The sequence below is a fragment of the Acomys russatus genome, chromosome 5 (assembly GCF_903995435.1).
Source record: "Acomys russatus chromosome 5, mAcoRus1.1, whole genome shotgun sequence".
Taxonomy (NCBI): domain Eukaryota; kingdom Metazoa; phylum Chordata; class Mammalia; order Rodentia; family Muridae; genus Acomys; species Acomys russatus.
Window position 1 is genome coordinate 30,315,203 of NC_067141.1, and position 18,431 is coordinate 30,333,633.

At 47.7% G+C, this 18,431-nt stretch overlaps 2 protein-coding genes across 2 annotated transcripts; both read left to right on the top strand.

Moving 5' to 3' along the window:
• Positions 1–458: 458 nt before the first annotated feature.
• Nxf1 (nuclear RNA export factor 1) lies at positions 459–16,845 on the top strand. The gene is made up of 21 exons (XM_051146073.1): positions 459–638; positions 7,141–7,324; positions 7,497–7,650; positions 8,324–8,407; positions 8,488–8,596; positions 8,708–8,784; positions 8,873–8,942; positions 9,053–9,141; positions 9,279–9,386; positions 9,902–10,011; positions 11,935–11,971; positions 12,242–12,310; positions 12,390–12,445; positions 12,562–12,669; positions 12,763–12,821; positions 12,924–13,039; positions 13,316–13,358; positions 13,918–13,990; positions 14,335–14,517; positions 16,233–16,293; positions 16,513–16,845. The coding sequence occupies exons 1-21, from the start codon at positions 611–613 to the stop codon at positions 16,549–16,551; spliced, it is 1,857 nt and encodes a 618-aa protein (XP_051002030.1). The 5' UTR covers positions 459–610; the 3' UTR covers positions 16,552–16,845.
• Tmem223 (transmembrane protein 223) lies at positions 16,576–18,393 on the top strand. Its single transcript, XM_051146071.1, has 2 exons — positions 16,576–17,243; positions 17,991–18,393. The coding sequence occupies exons 1-2, from the start codon at positions 16,943–16,945 to the stop codon at positions 18,281–18,283; spliced, it is 594 nt and encodes a 197-aa protein (XP_051002028.1). The 5' UTR covers positions 16,576–16,942; the 3' UTR covers positions 18,284–18,393.
• The last annotated feature ends 38 nt before the right edge of the window (positions 18,394–18,431 follow it).

Genomic DNA, 18,431 nt, shown 5'->3' on the forward strand with positions numbered 1-18,431 from the left:
CCAGGCGCCCTGGAGCACGAAAAGTTGCATTAGTTAAGGTTCCTGCTCTAGTGGAGCTTTACATTCCAATTTTCTATTTCGTCATAATCCATCGTAGAGGCGAGGAAAGCTGGGTGGGCATAGCCCGCGGCTGACAAGGAGCTGAGCTGCGACTTACACGCTGCCGGGATCCCACCGGCGGAAGCTGTGAGCCGTTAACCCGTTCAGAGACCAGGTCTTCTGTGCGGCCCTCGTCCCTGCTCCTCGAGTACAGGGCTGCAGCTGACCGCTCAGCTCCAGGAGGAACCCGGGCACTGCGGGACCTTCAGAGAAGCAGGAAGGCGGGGCTGTTTGGTTAACCATTGAGCCCCAAACTCCAGCCGTGGGCGGGCCTCGGAAGGCCTGGTCACGCCCCCGCGCGCCCGCCCTGCTTCCGCGCAGGCGCAGAGAGCGCGTATCCGCCCCGCGGCACCGCCCACATCCTGGGGACGTCGGCCGCGCGCGACGTGCTTCGCCGGATAAATGCGGTGGCGCCGGTCGTAGGAGAGCTTCTGTCCTGAGCGCCGAGCCGTCGGGGCGTTTGGTGGCGTCAGGTTCTGCGCCTGAGCCCGCCCCTGTACCTGCCTGTGCCATGGCGGACGAAGGGAAGTCATACAACGGTCAGTGCGGGGCCTCGGGCCGGGAGGCGGCGCGGTGGGTCGGGGTGGGCGGCCCCGGCCTAGGCCGCAGCCCGGGGGCGGGAGGCCGCGAGGAGCCCTGCGTCCGTGGGCAGCGGTGGCCTCGCGGGCAGGAGGCGCAGGGCGCCACGGGACTCGAGGGCTCCAGAGTCTCCTGGATTCTGGCGTTGGAGGACCTGTGGCTCCGGTGAGGTGACAAGATTCCTTTCAACTTTGAGGGTGGTTGCTGCCTGTCAATTCAGTTTGGCGGCCCTCCTCTTTAAATTTGAGTCTGGAGTCACTTGTTCATGGGCTGCCCTGGTGCCTTGTTTATTTTATTTATTTATTCCATCAGTCGGTTCCTGCAGCCTGCTGCTTATTGTTTGCCAGTTTTCTAGTCTGAATACCTACCCTGACTTGTTAGTTCATTGTGGTGGTTAGGATAGTATGACAGCTGAGTTTGAATCTGGGGTTGGCTGTGCTAACCCCGACTGAGTTAAACTTTCAGGCCTTGTTTTCCGCCTCTTTCACGTGGATACCTGTCTCTCAAGTTTGTGTGTGTGTGTGTGTGTGTGTGTGTGTGATCATTTCTATCAGGTGCCTGAAGTGGAGATTTCTCAGTGAACTGTATGTAGTTGGGCTGTCTCTCGTGTATTTTTACCAGGGTCCTTTGGGGAGGGTCATTGTTTACAGGACGCTAGATGTTACGTAGGTTTCTCTGGAAGTTTTAAACCGGTTTGGATTTGTGTGGTACTGATGATTTATCATGGGCAAGTTTTTTCTTTTCTTTTCTTTTTTTCTTTTTTCTTTTTTCTTTTTTTTTTTTTTTCCCGAGATGGTTTCTCTGTGTGTCCTTGGCTATCCTGCGCTCGCATTGTAGACCAGGCTGGCCTCGAACTTACAGGGATCCCCTTGCCTCTGCCTCCTGAGTACTGGGATTAAAGGCGTGCGCCACCAGGCAACTTTTTTCTACCCAGTGAACCTTTTTTTTTTTTTTTTTTTTTTTTTTTTTGGAAACACGGTTTCTATGTGTAGTCTAGGTTGTCAGACTCACTTTGTAGATCAGTCTGGCCTTGAACTCACTGAGGTCAGACTGCCTTTGCCTCCCGAGTGCTGGGATTACAGGTGCTCAGTTTACCCAGTGAGCTTTTATTTTAATTAAAGTAAAATTACTTGATCTCCTTTCTCCATCAACTCCATGTTGTCCCGCTCCCCAAATTCATGCAGCCTGCTGAATCCATTTAGTGTTGCTTATGTGTATTTGTTTTTAAGGCTTTCCATTTGGGATTGGATAACCATTTAGGGAGTTGATCCCTGGGGAAGGCTAGTTCTCCCTTATAAGGGTCAGCCTTAGTGTCCCAGGCTGGCCTCAGTCAGTCTTCCTGTGTCAGCTTCCCAAGTTCAGTATTGCAGGCAGGCATGTGATTTTTGCCACCATATTTTTACTTTTTTTATTTTTTTTTTTTAAGGGGGAGTGGGTTTCCAGACAAGGTTTCTCTGTTGTAGCCTTGGCTGTCCTGAACTCACTTTGTAGACCAGACTGGCCTTGAACTCACAAGAGATCAGCCTGCCTCTGCTTCCTGAGTGCTGGGATTAAAGATGAGTGCCGCTGCCTGGACAGCCAGGCCTTCTATTTTCCCACAGAGCTAAATCCCCATCCCTTTTTTGTTTTATTTTTGTTTTGGTTTGGTTTTTTTGTTTTGTTTTGTTTTGTTTGTTTGTGTTTGTTTGTTTGAGATGATTTTACTAAATTGCCCAGACTGACATGAAGTTTCAAATTCTCCTGCCTCAGCTTCAGTCTGGTGAGTGAGTGTGTGTCTGTCTGTGTAAAGGATAGGTAAGCACTTTATCAACTGACCTGTAGCCTCAGTCCTGCTTGTATTTGTCTACATATATGTAGAGATACACACTAAGACAGGTCTCAATCCTAGTCACTTTGAACTCTGTGGAGTGGAGGATGACCTTGAACCTCTCTAATCCTCTTGCCCTAAGCTGCTGTACTTCTACACTTGGTTTTATGTATTTACCTTTTCTTGTTTTTGTGTTTTTTTTCTTTTTTGTTGTTTTCTTTTGTTTGTTTTTGTTTTTTGAGACAGTGTTTCTCTGTGTATCCTTGGCTGTCCTGGACTCACTTTGTAGACCAGGCTGGCCTCGAACTCACAGCAATCCTCTTGCCTCAGCTTCCTGAGTGCTAGCACTAAAGGCATGCACCACAATGCCGCCGCCGCCTCCTCCTCCTCCTCCTCCTTTTCCTCCTCCCTCCTCCTCCTTCTTTTCCCCCACTTTAAGACAAGGTCTTAATATATAGCTCTGACTATTCTGGAACTCACCAGGCTGGCCTTCAAAAAAATAAATAAATAAAAAGAGCTCTGCCTAGCTACTATTTTTGGCTTATTTTCCTTATTTATTTATTTATTTATTTATTTATTTATTTATTTATTTATTTGAGACAGGGTTTCTTCTCTGTGTAGCCTTGGTTTTCCTGCACTCACTTTGTAGACCAGGATGGCTTTGAACCCACAGAGAGATCCTCCTGCCTCTGCCTCTTGAGTGCTGGGATAACAGGCATGTGATACCACACTCAGCGCCTATTTTCTTTCTTTCTTTTTTTAAAGATTTATTTATTTATTATTTATACAGTAATCTGTCTGCATGTGAGCCAGCATGCCAGAAGAGGGCACCAGATCTCATTATAAATGGTTGTGAGCCACCATGTGGTTGCTGGGAATTGAACTCAGGACCTCTGGAAGCGCAGTCAGTGCTCTTAAGCTCTGAGCCATCTCTTCAGCCCACCTATTTTCCTTTTTAAGGAAGGGTATTAGCTGGTCTGGAACCTGTAATCTTCCTGCTTCAAACACAGGTTATATTAGAGAACATTCCAGGACCCTCATGTGGAGCTGCCATCACATCCTGAATCTAGAAGTCCCTTGCAGTGCAAACTATCTCTCGTCAAAGAAATTAGCATTTCCTAAATTCAGAGTGCAAGAGGTAGCAGTCATTCTTAGGAGACTTTAAAGTATGTCATATTTGTAAGATTTTTTTATTTTTATTTTTTGAGATAGACACTCATGTAGCCCAGGATGGCTTTGAACTCTCGTGTAGTTGAGCCCTCCACTTCCCAGTTGCCAGTATTACAGGTATTTGCCACAACATCTTGCTCTGACCATCATTTGTACTTACAGGCAAAAGAAATCACAAGTGACATTTCAGGGATCTGGTTACATTTTGGGGTTGCTCACACTTCCACATTTTACTTTTCTTTGTAGGAACTGGTTTCTGCTTCCCCTACCCCCCTTAAGTTTTAAGGATTTTGTTTGTTTGACAATTTTATACATATACACAATGTATTGTGATTATATTCACCTTTCATTTTGAAAGTTTATTTTTATCTTCCGCATCTGGGTATTTTGCCTGTACGTATATCTGTATGCCATGTGTGGGTGTGGTGTCTTCAGAGGCCAGAAAGATGACTTTGGATTCCCCGGAATTAACTACAAAGGCTACCTCCATACTGACACCAGTCAGTGTCCTGGCCAGAGGAAAGAACCTTTTTTTTTTTTTTTTTTTTTTTCCAGTTTTAAAATTCATTTTCATTTCATGTGCATTGGTGGTTTGCCTGCATGTATGTCTGTGTGAGGGTGTTGGATATGCTAGAACTAGAGCTACAGACAGTTGTGAGCTGCCATGTATGTGCTGGGAATCTTAACCTATGTCATCTGAAAGAACAGCTGGTCCTCCTGCGTGCTTGCAAGTGTGTGGGTTTCTTTTGAGTGGTAGCCTTGGCTGTTCTTGACTTACTTTGTAGACCAGGCTGGCCTCGAACTCACAGCGATCCACCTGCCTCTGCCTCTCAAGTGCTGGGATTAAAGGTGTGCATCACCATGCCCAGCCAGCTGGTACTCTTAACCAACCACTAAGCCATCTCTCCAGCCTCAGAAGAAAGAGACCTCCCCCTTTTTAAAAAAAAGAAAATATGACCACAGTGCCAGTTGTGGTGATGCACATATTTATTTATTTGTTTGTTTGTATAGGTGTGAGGGTGTCAGATCCTCTAGAACTGCAGTTACAGACAGTTGTGAGCTGCCATGTGGGTGCTGGGAATTGAACCCACAACCTCTGGAAGAGCAGACAGTGCTCTGAACCACTGAGCCGTCTCTCCAGCCCAAGGAAAGAACTTTTTATAGGACATCAGCATCAGGAACAAGTTACTATAAAACTCAGGGATGATGGGAAAATAAAAGGGTCAAGGATATATTCGGGGGGGATTGGAGAGATGACTCATTGCTTAAGAGCATTGGCTGCTTTTCCAGAGTACCAGCTTTGATTCCACACTAAAGTGGACAGTTGGGGGCTACCACATAGGTTCTGGAAGCCAATTCTGGGCTTTCTGAAAGAGCAGCAGGTATTCTAGTCATTGAGCCATTTCTCCAGCTTCTAGCACACTGAGTGTAGTTAGGGTTGTGGAAAGACTCTCCCCCTTCCCCTTTTAAGCTTTATCTTAAGGCAAGATGTCATGTAGCCCAGGTTGGTCTTAAATTCAGGATGTAGCTGTAAATAACCTTGAGTTTCTGATTCTCTGGCTGCTCCCCCTCAACTGCTGGTACTAAAAGCATGAAAATTGTTCATTTTAATGTTTGTTTATTTTGAGGAGATACTGGGCATCAAACCCAGGTCATTGAATGTGTTGGCAAACATTCTATCACTGAACTACATTTCTTTTTCTTTTCCTTTTTTTTTTAATTTTTATTTTTTTATATTAGTGTTTGGCTTGTTTGTATGTTTGTGTACCACATGAGTGCCTGGGGTACCTATGGAGGCTTCTGGAATGAAGTTACAGACAGTGTGCACTGTAGTGTGGATTCTGGGGATCAAAGCTGGTTCTTTTAGAGCAGTTAGTGTTCTTTTTTTTTTTTTTTTTTTTTAATAAGCACTCTTTTTTAAGATTTGTTTATTTATTATTTATATGGTGTTCTGCTTGTGAGTACACCTGCACACCGGAAGAGGCACGTGATCTCACTATAAATGGTTGTGACTCTCCAGCCTCAGCAGTTAGTATTCTTAAGAATGAGGTGCCTAAAGCCAGGCGTGGTGGCACACTCCTTTAATCCTAGTACTTGGGAGCCAGAGGCAGGTGTATCGCTGAGTTTGAGGCCAGGCCAGTCTACAAAGCGAGTCCAGGACAGCCAAGGCTACACAGAGAGACCCTGTCTCAAAATCCAAACAACAACAACAACAAAATGAGGTGCCTAGCTGGACATGGTGGCACATGCCTTTAATTCCAGCATCTCTCTGATTGGAGGCCAGCCTGGTCTGCAAAGCGAGGTACCTTAGCCCAGTCGTCATCAGAGAGGCTTCGTGGAAGCTAATGGGAGCAGATACAGAGACCCACATCCAAACATTAGGTGGAACTCTGGGAACCTCAAGGAAGAGAGGGAGGAGGAATGATAGGAGCCAGAGGGGTTGAGGACACAGAGTCAACTAGGCTCACAGAGGCTCACAGAGGCTGAAGTGACAACCAAGGAGCCTGTATGGGTCTGCAGTAGCTCCTCTGCGCATATGCTGCTGTGGTGCTTAGCTTAGGGATTTTTGTGGGATTGCCCCCTTATAGTGGGTGTGGGCATGTCTCTGGCTCGTTTTCCATGCTCTTGGGACCATTTTCTCCTTCTGGATTGCCTCATCATGCCTTGATATGAGGGTTTGTGTCTAGTCTCATTGCATCTTGTCATCCCATGTTCGGTTGATATCACTGGACGGCCTGCTCTTTTCTGAAGGGAAGCAGGAGCAGTGGGTCTGAGCTGGAGATTGAGGGGTTAGGAGGAGGGACGAAGACTGGGAGAATTGGAGGGAGGAGAGGCTGTAGTCTGTGTGTATTGTATGAGGGAAGAATTTTAAAAAAGATGGAGAGATGGCTCAGCAGTTACACTGGCTGCTCTTCCAGAGGTCCTGAGTTCAATTCCCAGCAACCACATGGTGGCTCACAACCATCTATAATGAGATCTGGTGCCCTCTTCTGGTGTACAGGCATACATGCAAACAGAACATTGTATATGAATAAATAAGTAAATCTTTTTTAAAGAGAAAAGAGTCATCTTGCCTTTAATCCCAACACTTGGGGAGGCAAGAGGCAGGTGGACCTCTTGAATTGAAGGCCAGCCTGGTCTACAGAACAAGTTAGTTCCAGGACAGCCAGTGTTACACAGCGAAACCCTGGTCTTGGGGGGAGGGTGGAAGGATGAGTCATCTCTCCAGCCCCCTCAGATACGTTCTTGGCCCTCTTATTTTCCAATATCCCTACAGTTTTCCAGTAACTTGTTCCTGGTGTTGATGTCCTAGAGAAATTTAGTTCATCTGGCCAGGCCATAGACATCTGTATGGAGGTGGCCTTTGTAGTTAGTATCTTTCTTTTCCAGGAGTACAGAGTACTAGAAACTGATGGTTGCTCCAAGGTAACTAAGACCACTGATAGGTTTACTAATTCAACTCCTGTGTCTGTTTCCAATGCCAGAGCATGATGACCGTGTTAGTTTCCCTCAGAGAAGAAAGAAAGGCCGGGGGCCTTTCCGATGGAAGTGTGGTGAGGGGAATCGCAGGTCTGGAAGAGGTGGTTCTGGTATACGGTCCTCCCGGTTTGAGGAAGATGATGGAGATGTGGCAATGAATGATCCCCAAGATGGCCCCCGAGTAAGATAGTAAGTGACTGCTCTGCTTTGGATTATGCAGTCCTCTTAGTTATTGTCTGGGTCATTTCTCTCACCTTGTAAAGTGATATTTGACAGAACTAATTTAGTAGCTACCGTTTCATTAGCAGGACAGGTTCATCTTTCCTAGTGTTTAGGGACATTTTTTTCTGCTTCCCAACAGCAACCCCTATTCCAACCGGCCTAATCGTCGGGGAGATACTTGGCATGATCGAGACCGAATTCACATTACTGTACGAAGACACAGAGCTCCTCCAGAGAGAGGAGGGGCTGGCACCAGTCAAGATGGGACCACTAAGAACTGGTTCAAGATTATAGTGAGTACTTGGCAGAGTAGATAACTCAGGAAACAGGGCTGGACTCAGTGAGGGTGTTTTCACACCTGCCCCCAGCCCTCAAATCTATTTTTCTCCAATGTTTACTTAGTAATCAAGTCTCACACTGTCTGTCCTGTCCTCTTAGTATGAGTGTCTGAGAACGGCGTTAAGGCAGGAGTTAAGGAGGATAGGCAGAATGGACAGAGAGTTGGATAAGTGGGGTCAGGGTGTAGAATGACACTTAATGGGCGGCTGTGGGGTCTCTGGGGCCAGGTAAGGCACACATAATCTTAGAACTTTTAGAATTAATACATTTGATGTGTGGCCATGTTGTCTGAGCCATATTGCTGGGAATAATAAGTATATGGAAAAGAGTTTAAGGAATCTTTGTATCTCAAGTGGAAACTGGACATCTGGTTCTTTCTTTAGGAGAAAAAACAGTTATTTTGTCATGGAAGGGCTCTACCAGCCTCATGCATGTAAGCATGCTTCCTATCTCTGAGACCTCATGCATGCTAAGTGCCTTCTACATGCCATACTAAGTATGCCTTCTATCTGAAAGCACCACCCCAAAGCGCTAAAAATCTTTTCATTCTTGTCAGAAAATATAAAAGGAGAACTAACTGAAATGTGCTGGCTTGGTTACATATGTACTCTTTTCTCTCACTTCCAGATTCCTTATGGCAGAAAATATGACAAAACGTGGCTCCTGAGCATGATTCAGAGCAAATGCAGTGTCCCCTTCAACCCCATTGAGGTAAGGTGAAGTCAGGCTTGGGATGCTGGGTAAGGGCTTGTGGACTCCAGGTCTTATGTTCTTGTTTTTTCTTCTTTCAGTTTCACTATGAAAACACACGGGCCCAGTTTTTTGTGGAAGATGCCACTACTGCTTCCGCACTAAAGGATGTCAACTGTAAGATTCATGATCGAGAAAACAGAAGGGTATGTGGAGAAAAGGTGTGGTGTAGCATGGATGGTGCTGAGTAAAGGGATTAGGTCTTAGTTCTGGGAACTAGGCTTCCCTCAAGTGTTGCCTTTCTGTCTTCTCTTCAGATAGCGATCATCATCAACTCCTCTGCTCCACCCATCACTATAGAGGATGAACTGAAGCCCGAACAAATAGAGCAGCTCAAGGTGAGGGCTGGCTCAGGTGATGTGGTCCAGCAGTTTTTAAGTTCCACTCAGTGACCACTAAGCCCTTTGCTTGTCTTCTTTCCTTCAGCTTACCATGAGCAAACGGTTTGATGGCTCCCAACAAGCACTTGACCTCAAGGGCCTGTGCTCAGACCCAGGTATGGCTGACAGCAGTGGTCCTGACTAGATGGAGAGGGAGAGCAGCTAGTCGTTAGAACCCTGGTGTGGGCATGCCCTCTCAGACTTCCTTTTCTTTTTGCTATTGAAGACTTGGTGGCCCAGAACATTGATATTGTTCTAAGCCGCCGAAGCTGCATGGCAGCCACCCTGAGGATTATCCAAGACAACATTCCCGAGGTGAGGCTTCTGTTTTTATTTTATTTTACTTTGTTTTGTTTTGCATGAGAAAACAGTGAGATAGGTAGACTAGGATAAGGACCAGACTTCTCTCTGGTTTACTGTGCTAACACTTCCAAACTTTGCTCTCCTCACAGCTGATGTCTTTGAACTTGAGCAACAACAGGCTATACAAGCTGGATGATCTGTCCAGCATTGTGCAGAAGGCGCCAAACCTAAAGACGCTCAATCTCTCTGGGAATGAAGTAAGACTGATAACCTAGTGATGGTTCTGTTTTGTTTTTGTTTTTTATAGGTTTATTTATTTACTATTATGTATACAGTGTTCTGCCTGCCAGAAGAGGGTGTCAGATCACGTTATAGATGGTTGTGAGCCACCATGTGTTGGCTGGGAATTGAACCCAGGACCTCTGGAAGAGCAGTCAGTGCTCTTAACCTCTGAGCCGTCTCTCCAGCCCCAATGGTTTTGTTATTATTAGTTATTGATTATGAGTGAGTGGAGGCCAGAGGACACCTTTGGGGAGTTGGTTCTTGGGCTAGAACTCAGGTTGTGGTGCTTGCTCGGCTAGAGCTCCTGACCCCTGAGCCATCACACTGACCCCTGGCGATATTGCTCCAGTGGTGGAAGTCAAGAAGAGTTTGGCTGGCCGTGGTGGGAAGCAGGAAAGAAAACCTAGGTAGCATTTGGTAATATGGGGATCCCCCTGCTATCTTTACAAGGGTGTCTGTCTTCCCTTTGCCCTCCCCTCATCTGTTACAGTTGAAGTCTGAGCGGGAGTTAGACAAGATAAAAGGGCTGAAGCTAGAAGAGCTGTGGCTTGACAGAAACCCCATGTGTGACACCTTCAGAGACCAGTCCACATATATCAGGTCAGTTGTAGTCTCTGTCTCCCCTCCCGGGGACCTTCACCCCCTAGGAGGCTGAGCTAATGCACCCTGACCAGTGCCCGTCTACAGGAGAACTTGCAGCCCTGAGCTGGAGCCACCTGTCCTTTGGGAGGAGGATCACGTACTCCTTTCTGCCTGTCTGTGTCTCCCAGCTTTGTCCCAGATTGCTCCTTTCTTTTTTTTTTTCTTTTCTCCTCCCCCCCCCCCCCCCCCCCCCATGACTGTTCTCTGGCTCTCTGGTCTTTCTCTTTCCTTCTTGAACACAGCCTTTTCTAGAATCTCCCTACCTGTTGTTCCAGGAAGGGCACCTCCCCACTTTTCTGTTCTGATGTGGGGTTGCCTTATGTATGTCCCACTCGTGTGTTTGTCTTTAGCCAAAGCCTGGTGTACTCAGGCTGAGAAAGCCCTCTCTGAGACTGCCTACTGAGATGGGCCTGCCTTCTTTGTCCTTTGACGGTCCCTCTTCCATTGTGCCAAGAGGGACTCTCTCCTCATGATGCACTTAGCCAAAGCTGTGGCCTGGTCCTTCTTGCCCACTCTGTGGTTGATGCCTCTTGAAGGCTTGCCCAGTGCTATGAGCTGGGCCCCTCCTGAAGAAGAAACCTGGGTTCCCTAAGATGTGACCAAAGCCGGGGCCCTGCCAGCAGGCGAGGGGTTCCCAAGGCAGGTGCTGGGCGTGGAGGCCACAGGGGCATCTGCTACCAAGGAGACAGAAATGACTCTGTCAGTGGCACTGTGCCTCCCTCACTTGTACACCTCACATCACCCTGCTTGGCCCCGGAGGATGGCTGGTTAGCCAGAGACGGGTAAGATTCCTCAGGGAAGAAACAACCTAAGACAGGCACAGTCGCAGAGGGGCCATCAGGAGAGAACTTGGGGGCCAACTAAGGTGGGGCATAGACCCTCACCCCCCCAACTCGGCAGAGGCCTGAACCCTCATATCTTCTGAGGGAGGTCTCCTGGCCCCATGGCTGTTTTACCTCCCACGCCCAGCTCAGACCGGGACCCAGGGAGCAGACAGAGACCTGGCCAACAGTGATTGCAAACCACTATAAGAATTGTTCTCCAGAGCCGGGCGTGGTGGCGCATGCCTGTAATCCCAGCACTCGGGAGGTAGAGGCAGGCAGATTGCTATGAGTTCGAGGCTAGCCTGGCCTACAAAGTGACTCCAGGATAGCCAAGGCTAACACAGAGAGACCTTGTCTCGAAAAACCAAAGGGGGAAAAAAAAAATTATTCTCCATTTCTACCTTGGGACCACAGGAGGGGCAGCTGAAGGAAAGGGCTGCATCAGGAGGTCTTTCTTCCTGCCATTCTTTCCTGAGTGCCTCTGCCTTCAGTTCTGTGCCTTCTCTCCCTCGTCCCTGCCCTGTCTTTGTTTTTTTCTCTTCTCCTTTCCCTTGGTCTCTTCTCTTCCCCTCTTTCCTCTTAAGTCCGTCTTGCTCATCTCCCTGCCTCAACATCCTGTGCCATACTTTGTGGTGTGTTCTGGTCTTGGCCAAGGCCAGACCTGGCAGAACTGGTGGATACCTGGTGAGGCAGCGGAGCCCCTGGGCTCCCACCCCATTCCCTCCTCCCGGGGCTGCACACGTGAGTAGGTGGAAGGTAAGGGGGGCAAAGTGGGGAAGGTGGCCCTAGGCTTAAAGCCTGGGCTGAGAGTGTTCCTCCTGTGACACTCGGGGTCAGGCAGCAAGAATACACAGCCAGCCTTCAAGGCAGTCTAGAAGGGGTGCCCTGGTGAGGAGGGGAATGGGGGTTCTTGTCCCTAAGTGCAAGCTGGGGAGGAGTGGGCAATGAGCAGGATGGGATGGGCTGTTCCTCGGGTTTTTGGTGTATTTGCTCCTAGAGCAGCCCAGGAGGCATGATGGCTCTGAAGCGTCACTCACTTCTGTCCCGTTCTTGACAGCGCCATTCGCGAACGATTTCCCAAGTTATTACGCCTGGTAAGTCTAACACTTTGTTCTTCCTAACAAGCATCATCAAGGTCTTGCCTCTATTTTGTGACCAGAATTGTGGGTGCACAGATCCCTTTGAGAATCCACTAATAGTGGTAGTCATCGTCCTAGAAATACCTGTGGGCAGAGTTCACCTGGGAGCCCTGCGCACTCCCCATGCCTTCTTATGATGGGCTACAGACCCTTCACCCTTAGCTGTTCTGTGGGTTCACAAATTCAGTCTTCTGTTTCATGTGTTATATTCACTTCTTCCCACAGGATGGCCATGAGCTCCCCCCTCCAATTACCTTTGATGTCGAAGCCCCCACAATGTTACCACCCTGCAAGGTCAGAATTGGGGGTAGAATTAGACTCATGAGCGGGAAGCCTGCTGTTATCATGATCGTAATGTCTTGTTTGATTTCAGGGAAGCTATTTTGGAACAGAGAACCTAAAGAGTTTGGTCCTGCACTTCTTGCAGCAGTGAGTGTCCTAGGAGCCCGTCGGCTGGGTATAATGACTGCCTGTGCGCTGCTCACTGCTATTCCCCGTTGCTTTCAGACACAGAATTCAGACTCTTTCTCTTGCTCTGCTTACAGGTACTATGCAATTTATGACTCAGGAGACCGCCAGGGTCTCCTAGATGCCTACCATGATGGCGCCTGTTGCTCACTAAGCATTCCTTCCAACTCCCAGAACTCTGTCCGGTGAGCAGCACATGTCAGAACCTATCTAGAACCACAGGCTTCTTTGGGAGACACAGGCCACTGTTGTGACCATCTTTCCCTCTTATTTTCTAGAAGCAACTTAGCTGAATATTCCAAAGACAGCAGAAATGTGAAGAAATTTAAAGATCCCAGTAAGTATATTTTGTGAGCAATCAAACAATTGGGGAAAAAATCAGTAGAGCTAGCTAATGTGGGTGTGTGCTAACCTTGGATTCTGTTCCGTCTTCTTGTAGCCCTGCGGTTCCGGCTATTAAAACATACACGTCTCAACGTTGTTGCCTTCCTCAATGAGTTACCCAAAACTCAACATGACATCAATTCCTTTGTGGTAGACATAAGTGCCCAAACAGTAAGCACATATTCTCTGCTGAAAAAACTGGGGAGGGTAATAAGTTCAGCACCCAGCGTGTGTGGTGGGGCACACCTTTAATCCCAGCACTTAGAAGCAGAGGCGGGCGGATTGATGTGAGTTCGAAGCCAGCTTGGTCTACAGAGTGATTCCAGAACAGCCAAGGCTACACAAACACTGTTTTTAAAAAAACAAATAGGTTCAGCACTCACTGAGTGCGCAGGCTCAGGCTCTGATTGGGAACCTCCATTGCTTCTGGGGCTTTTTCTCTTTCAGAGCACATTGCTGTGTTTTTCTGTCAATGGAGTCTTCAAGGAAGGTAAGAATTTTTAGTTCTGAATCTTTCTCCATATCCTTAGTTTCCCAGCTATCTGTTCATCCGTTTCTTCTCCAACCTCCTTCCTATTTTGCCCAGTCCATCTTGGTTTGGCCTTAACTTCTCCACCTATCTTATATGCATTGTGACAAAAGCCTGGGACCACAACAGTGTAGGTTGTAAAAGTCAGACAGGTCTCCATTTTTATCCTGCATTTATTCTGTGGGTCTGGGAAAGTTACAGTCTCTCCAGATCTTGATTCTTTTGTTGGATGAGGTTTACGATACTCATGCACAGTGGTGCTTGAGGGGGTGAAGTGACTCCAGACACTTTGCCAGGCCACAGGCTAGCACTTTGCCACAGGCTAGCACTTTGTAAGTTTCACTTATTTCCTATATTGCACAGCAAATTCTATTACTATCCTCCCTGATCCGTCCTTTCATCCCACCTCTGTTCCCCTGTGTCCAAATAACTATTCTTAGGTGGCCAAGTTAGGGTTCTTTGTATCAAATACCATGATGTGAGTGACTCATAGGAGCTATTGCTGCTGTTCTCGTTGCAGTGGATGGGAAGTCTCGAGATTCCTTATGTGCTTTCACAAGAACTTTCATTGCAGTTCCTGCCAGCAATTCAGGGTCAGTGCTCATCTTACCAGGTTGGGTACCACTCTCAGTCCCAGGACAGCAGAGCGATAATTGAAAGTGATTCCTTGGGGAGTTTTCAGAATTGCTGAAAAGCAATAGGAAGTTTATGAAGTTTGAATAACAACTATCGGTAGGTTAGAGAGTGGACATATAATAATTCTAGTGTGTTTTTGAGGTAATCCTCCTAAATATCTAGTCCATAGTTGAGAATAAATGATGTGAAGGTACTATGGGAGGGGCACCATGTGCATATTAGCCAGATCTGAGAAGCGAGACAGTATGAACGGGTGAGGTTGGTTGTCCATTTATTTAAAATGGCTTTTTTTGTCCCAAAGGCTATGTATTGTAAATGATGAATTATTTGTGCGGAATGCCAGCCCTGAAGAAGTCCAAAGAGCCTTCGCCATGCCTGCACCCACACCTTCCTCCAGCCCAGTACCTACACTCTCCCCAGAACAACAGGAAATGTTACAAGCATTTTCTACCCAGTCTGGCATGAACCTTGAGTGGTCTCAGAAGTGAGTGCTGAACTTGGGTAGGACCCAGGGGAAACAGATGGCCTAACAGTGAATAGTAGTGCTTTTAAAAAGAAAAAGAGGGGCTGGAGAGATGGCTCAGAGGTTAAGAGCACTGACTGCTCTTCCAAAGGTCATGAGTTCAATTCCCAGCAACCACATGGTGGCTCACAACCATCTCTTCTGGCCTGCAGGCAGAATGCTGTATATATAATAAATAAATAAATCTTTAAAAAAAAAAAAGAAAGAAAGAGAAAAGATTCCTACTAAGAATTCAATCACCAGCCGGGCGCGGTGGCGCACGCCTTTAATCCCAGCACTCGGGAGGCAGAGGCAGGCGAATCGCTGTGAGTTCGAGGCCAGCCTGGTCTACAAAGTGAGTCCAGGATGGCCAAGGCTACACAGAGAAACCCTGTCTCGAAAAACAAAAAAAAAAAAAAAAAAAAGAATTCAATCACCAAGAATGAGTTGTCAGCTGGGCATGGTGGTGCACACCTTTAATCCCAGCACTCGGGAGGCAGAGGCAGGTGGATCTCTGAGTTCGAGGCTGGCCTGGCCTACAAAGGGAGTCCAGGACAGCCAAGGCTACCTACAGAAACTCTGTCTTGAAAAAACAAAAAAGAATGAATTGTTGCCCTCCCATCTACGTATGGCTTCTCGCTCCCTTCCTCCAGCCGAATTAGGGATTAAGCCTAGACTTCACATATGCTAGACAGGCACTCTACCACTGAGCTAGTTTCTCTGCCTCTGTTGATGATGTTTTGGAACAGGGTCTCACTATATACTTGTCTGGCCTTGAACTCACAGGGCTCTGCCTGCCTCCTCCAGAGTGGTGTGATTAAAGGTGTGAACCATTGTAACGGGCCGCATGGTCCTCATTTTTGTTTGTTTGCTTGTTTTTTGAGACAGGGCTTCTCTGAGTGCTGGGATTACTAGAGTGCAGCACCACGCCCAGTTTCTGTCATTCATTTTGATACAGGGTCTCATTAAGTTGTTAAAACTGGGCTTGAACTCTTCAAGTCCTAGACTCCAGTTGATCCTCAGCATTCCAAGGGAGCTGGGACTATAGGTGCATACTTGGTTCCAACGTCCTTTTATTTATTTATTTATTTATTTATTTATTTATTTATTTGGGTTTTTGTTTTGTTTGGTTTGGTTGGTTGGTTGGTTTTTAGTTTTTCAAGACAGGGTTTCTCTGTGTAGCCTTGGCTGGCCTGGACTCACTTTGTAGACCAGGCTGGCCTCGAACTCACAGCGATCTGCCTGCCTCTGCCTCCCGAGTGCTGGGATTAAAGGCGTGTGCCGCCACCCCGTGGCTTCCAAAGTCCTTTTATATATGGTTCTGCAGCTTTTGTTTTGTTTTGAGACAGGGTATCTCTATGTGCCTCAGCCGCTTGGGAATTATTCATTATGTAGCCCAGGCTTGCCTGAGACCTACAGAGATCCCCACCTGCTTCAGCCTCCACAGTGGTAGGATTAAATGCCTGAACCATTTTGCCTAGCTGCAAGTTAGTTTTTAGACCATGTAAGTCCTTTCCTGCCAGTGTAAAAACTACCTTGGTGATGTTTGTTAGACATTTTGTATGAGTGCTACAACAGTGTATAAACTTACTGGAAAGCATGGGTGACTTTCTCCATGGGATGGCTCTGGAATGGCGTCTAGTGGTCACCGTGACATGATTCTGGTTCTCATGTAACCTGTTGTAATCACACTCCAGGTGCCTTCAGGACAACAACTGGGACTACACCAGGTCTGCCCAGGCCTTCACTCATCTCAAGGTAAGATAGGGGATTTGTGGCTAAAAACAGGGATCCCTGAGCCTTTGAAAGGGTCAGATGAAGGCTAATTGTGGTGCCCGCCTTTCAACCCAGCACTTGGGAGGCAGAAACCAGCCTGGTTTACATAGAGTGTGTCAGGACAGCCAGGGGTCGCATGAGCTGGCCGGGGAAGGTGGGAAAGGAGTCATCTGGCTCAACTTGTATTTTATCTTTCTGCAGGCCAAGGGAGAAATTCCGGAAGTAGCGTTTATGAAATGATCACAGGAAAAGTCCCTTGTAAATAGCCCTTGGATAATATTGTCTGGCTGTCATCTGCTGTCTCCTGTCCAGCCCGAGGCCACCCTGTAACTGTGACGGAGGAGGGAGGGCTGCTCCATCCTCACCCGCCTTCTGGAAGACTTAGAGACGACTTCCGGAAAATGAGCCTCATGGTGCCAGGAAGCCAAAGCTTACTTTGTAGAGCTGACACTAAACTACCCGAAGGACTTAGGTGCTCTGTGTACTTAACCCCAGGATTCCCTTTACTTTTTAAGATAAAGAGTGATAATTGTAGTTTGTGTCCCTTTACTGGCTTGTTTCCCTCGATGCAGGAGGGTGGGAAAGTGCGTCATGACAGGAAGTCCCGCCTCAGAGACGGAAGTGCCCTGCCATGGCACCCAGCAGGCGGTGGGTCAGTGGGCTGTTTTCCGTGCTGAAGTCCCATCCTGTGTGCCGGCCTTTGCAAAATGGGGTCCCGAGGGATGTGCTGCTCTTCCAGCATGAACGGGGCCGCTTCTTTGCCGTCCTTGGACTGTTTTGCGCCGGTCAGGGCATTTTCTGGACTTCCGTGGCTGTTGCAGCCTTGTCCAGACCTCTGATCCGAATTCCTACGGAGGCTCCCAACCGGGGCTACCTGGACCTGCGCTCTGCACTCTGGCGCTACGGGCTAGCTGTTGGTTGCGGAACAATGGGTAAGGGTTTGGACTACCGGTTGCTGTGGGTCTGTTAGTACAGTACTCAGGACAGAAGGGTTCCCAATCCTCCCAAAAGAGCAGAAAAGCTAGCGGGATACTGGTATCTTGTAACTAGGTCCCTGAAAGCCTTGCACCCCACCCTGTGCACCATAGACCAAGATCTTCCCCTCTCTATAGCTGGGAGCCGGCTACTGAAGCCATGGGCCCATTTTCTCCTTTTAACAATGGAGCTGGCCATCTATAAAACTGTTGATGGGGTAGGGATAGGGCTCAATTTGTAGAGTGCTTGCCGAGTATGAGGCTTTGGGTTTAGCCCCTAATGTTGCATAGTCCATCATATATAGTGGCACCCAAGTGTAATTTTAGTGTTTGGACAGTGGAGGCAGATCATAAATGTTGTGGTGGAACATGTAACAAGCTTGCAGCCAGCATGGAATAAAGGACCTTGTAGTTTTGATTTTCGAGACAGGGTTTCTCTGTGTAGCTCTGGCTGCCCTGGAACTTACTGTGTAAACCAGGCTGGCTTCTCACGGTGATCCACCTGCCTCTGCCTCCCAACTGCTGGGATTAAAGGCGTGTGCCACCAAGCCTGACTTTTGTTGTTGTTGTTTTTTTTTTAAAGATTGATGGGTTTAGGAACACAAAATTCTTAGTATAAGTGCTCAAGACTGTTGCTTCCATTACAGTAATTTGATTTGGCTCTAAGAGGGTCTGTATAACCCTTTACCCACTTTGCCTCTGCAGGAGCCTTGGTCCTTGGTGCTGGTCTTCTCTACTCTCGCCGATCTGTGCGCTCAGTCATGCTCCTTGCAGGAGGGCAACAAGTGACACTTACCACTTATGCCCCCTTTGGCTTGGGGACGCGTTTCACAGTTCCCTTGAACCAGGTTTCCTGCATGGCCCACAGAGGTGAAGTTCCTGCTATGCTGCCTCTGAAGGTCAAAGGCCGACGCTTTTACTTCCTTTTGGACAAAGCTGGACACTTCCCCAACACTCAGCTCTTTGATAACACTGTGGGTATCTACCGGAGCCTGTGAAAAGTGGCTTACCCCTCTCGGATGATGCAAACCCTAGGGATAAGGAGACCACACAGCAAGGAAAAGGTGCCCAGGATTCATAACAGCCAATAAATCTATCTTCCAAAGGGCCTGATGCCTGCCTACTTAAGACATCATTCTGTCCTAT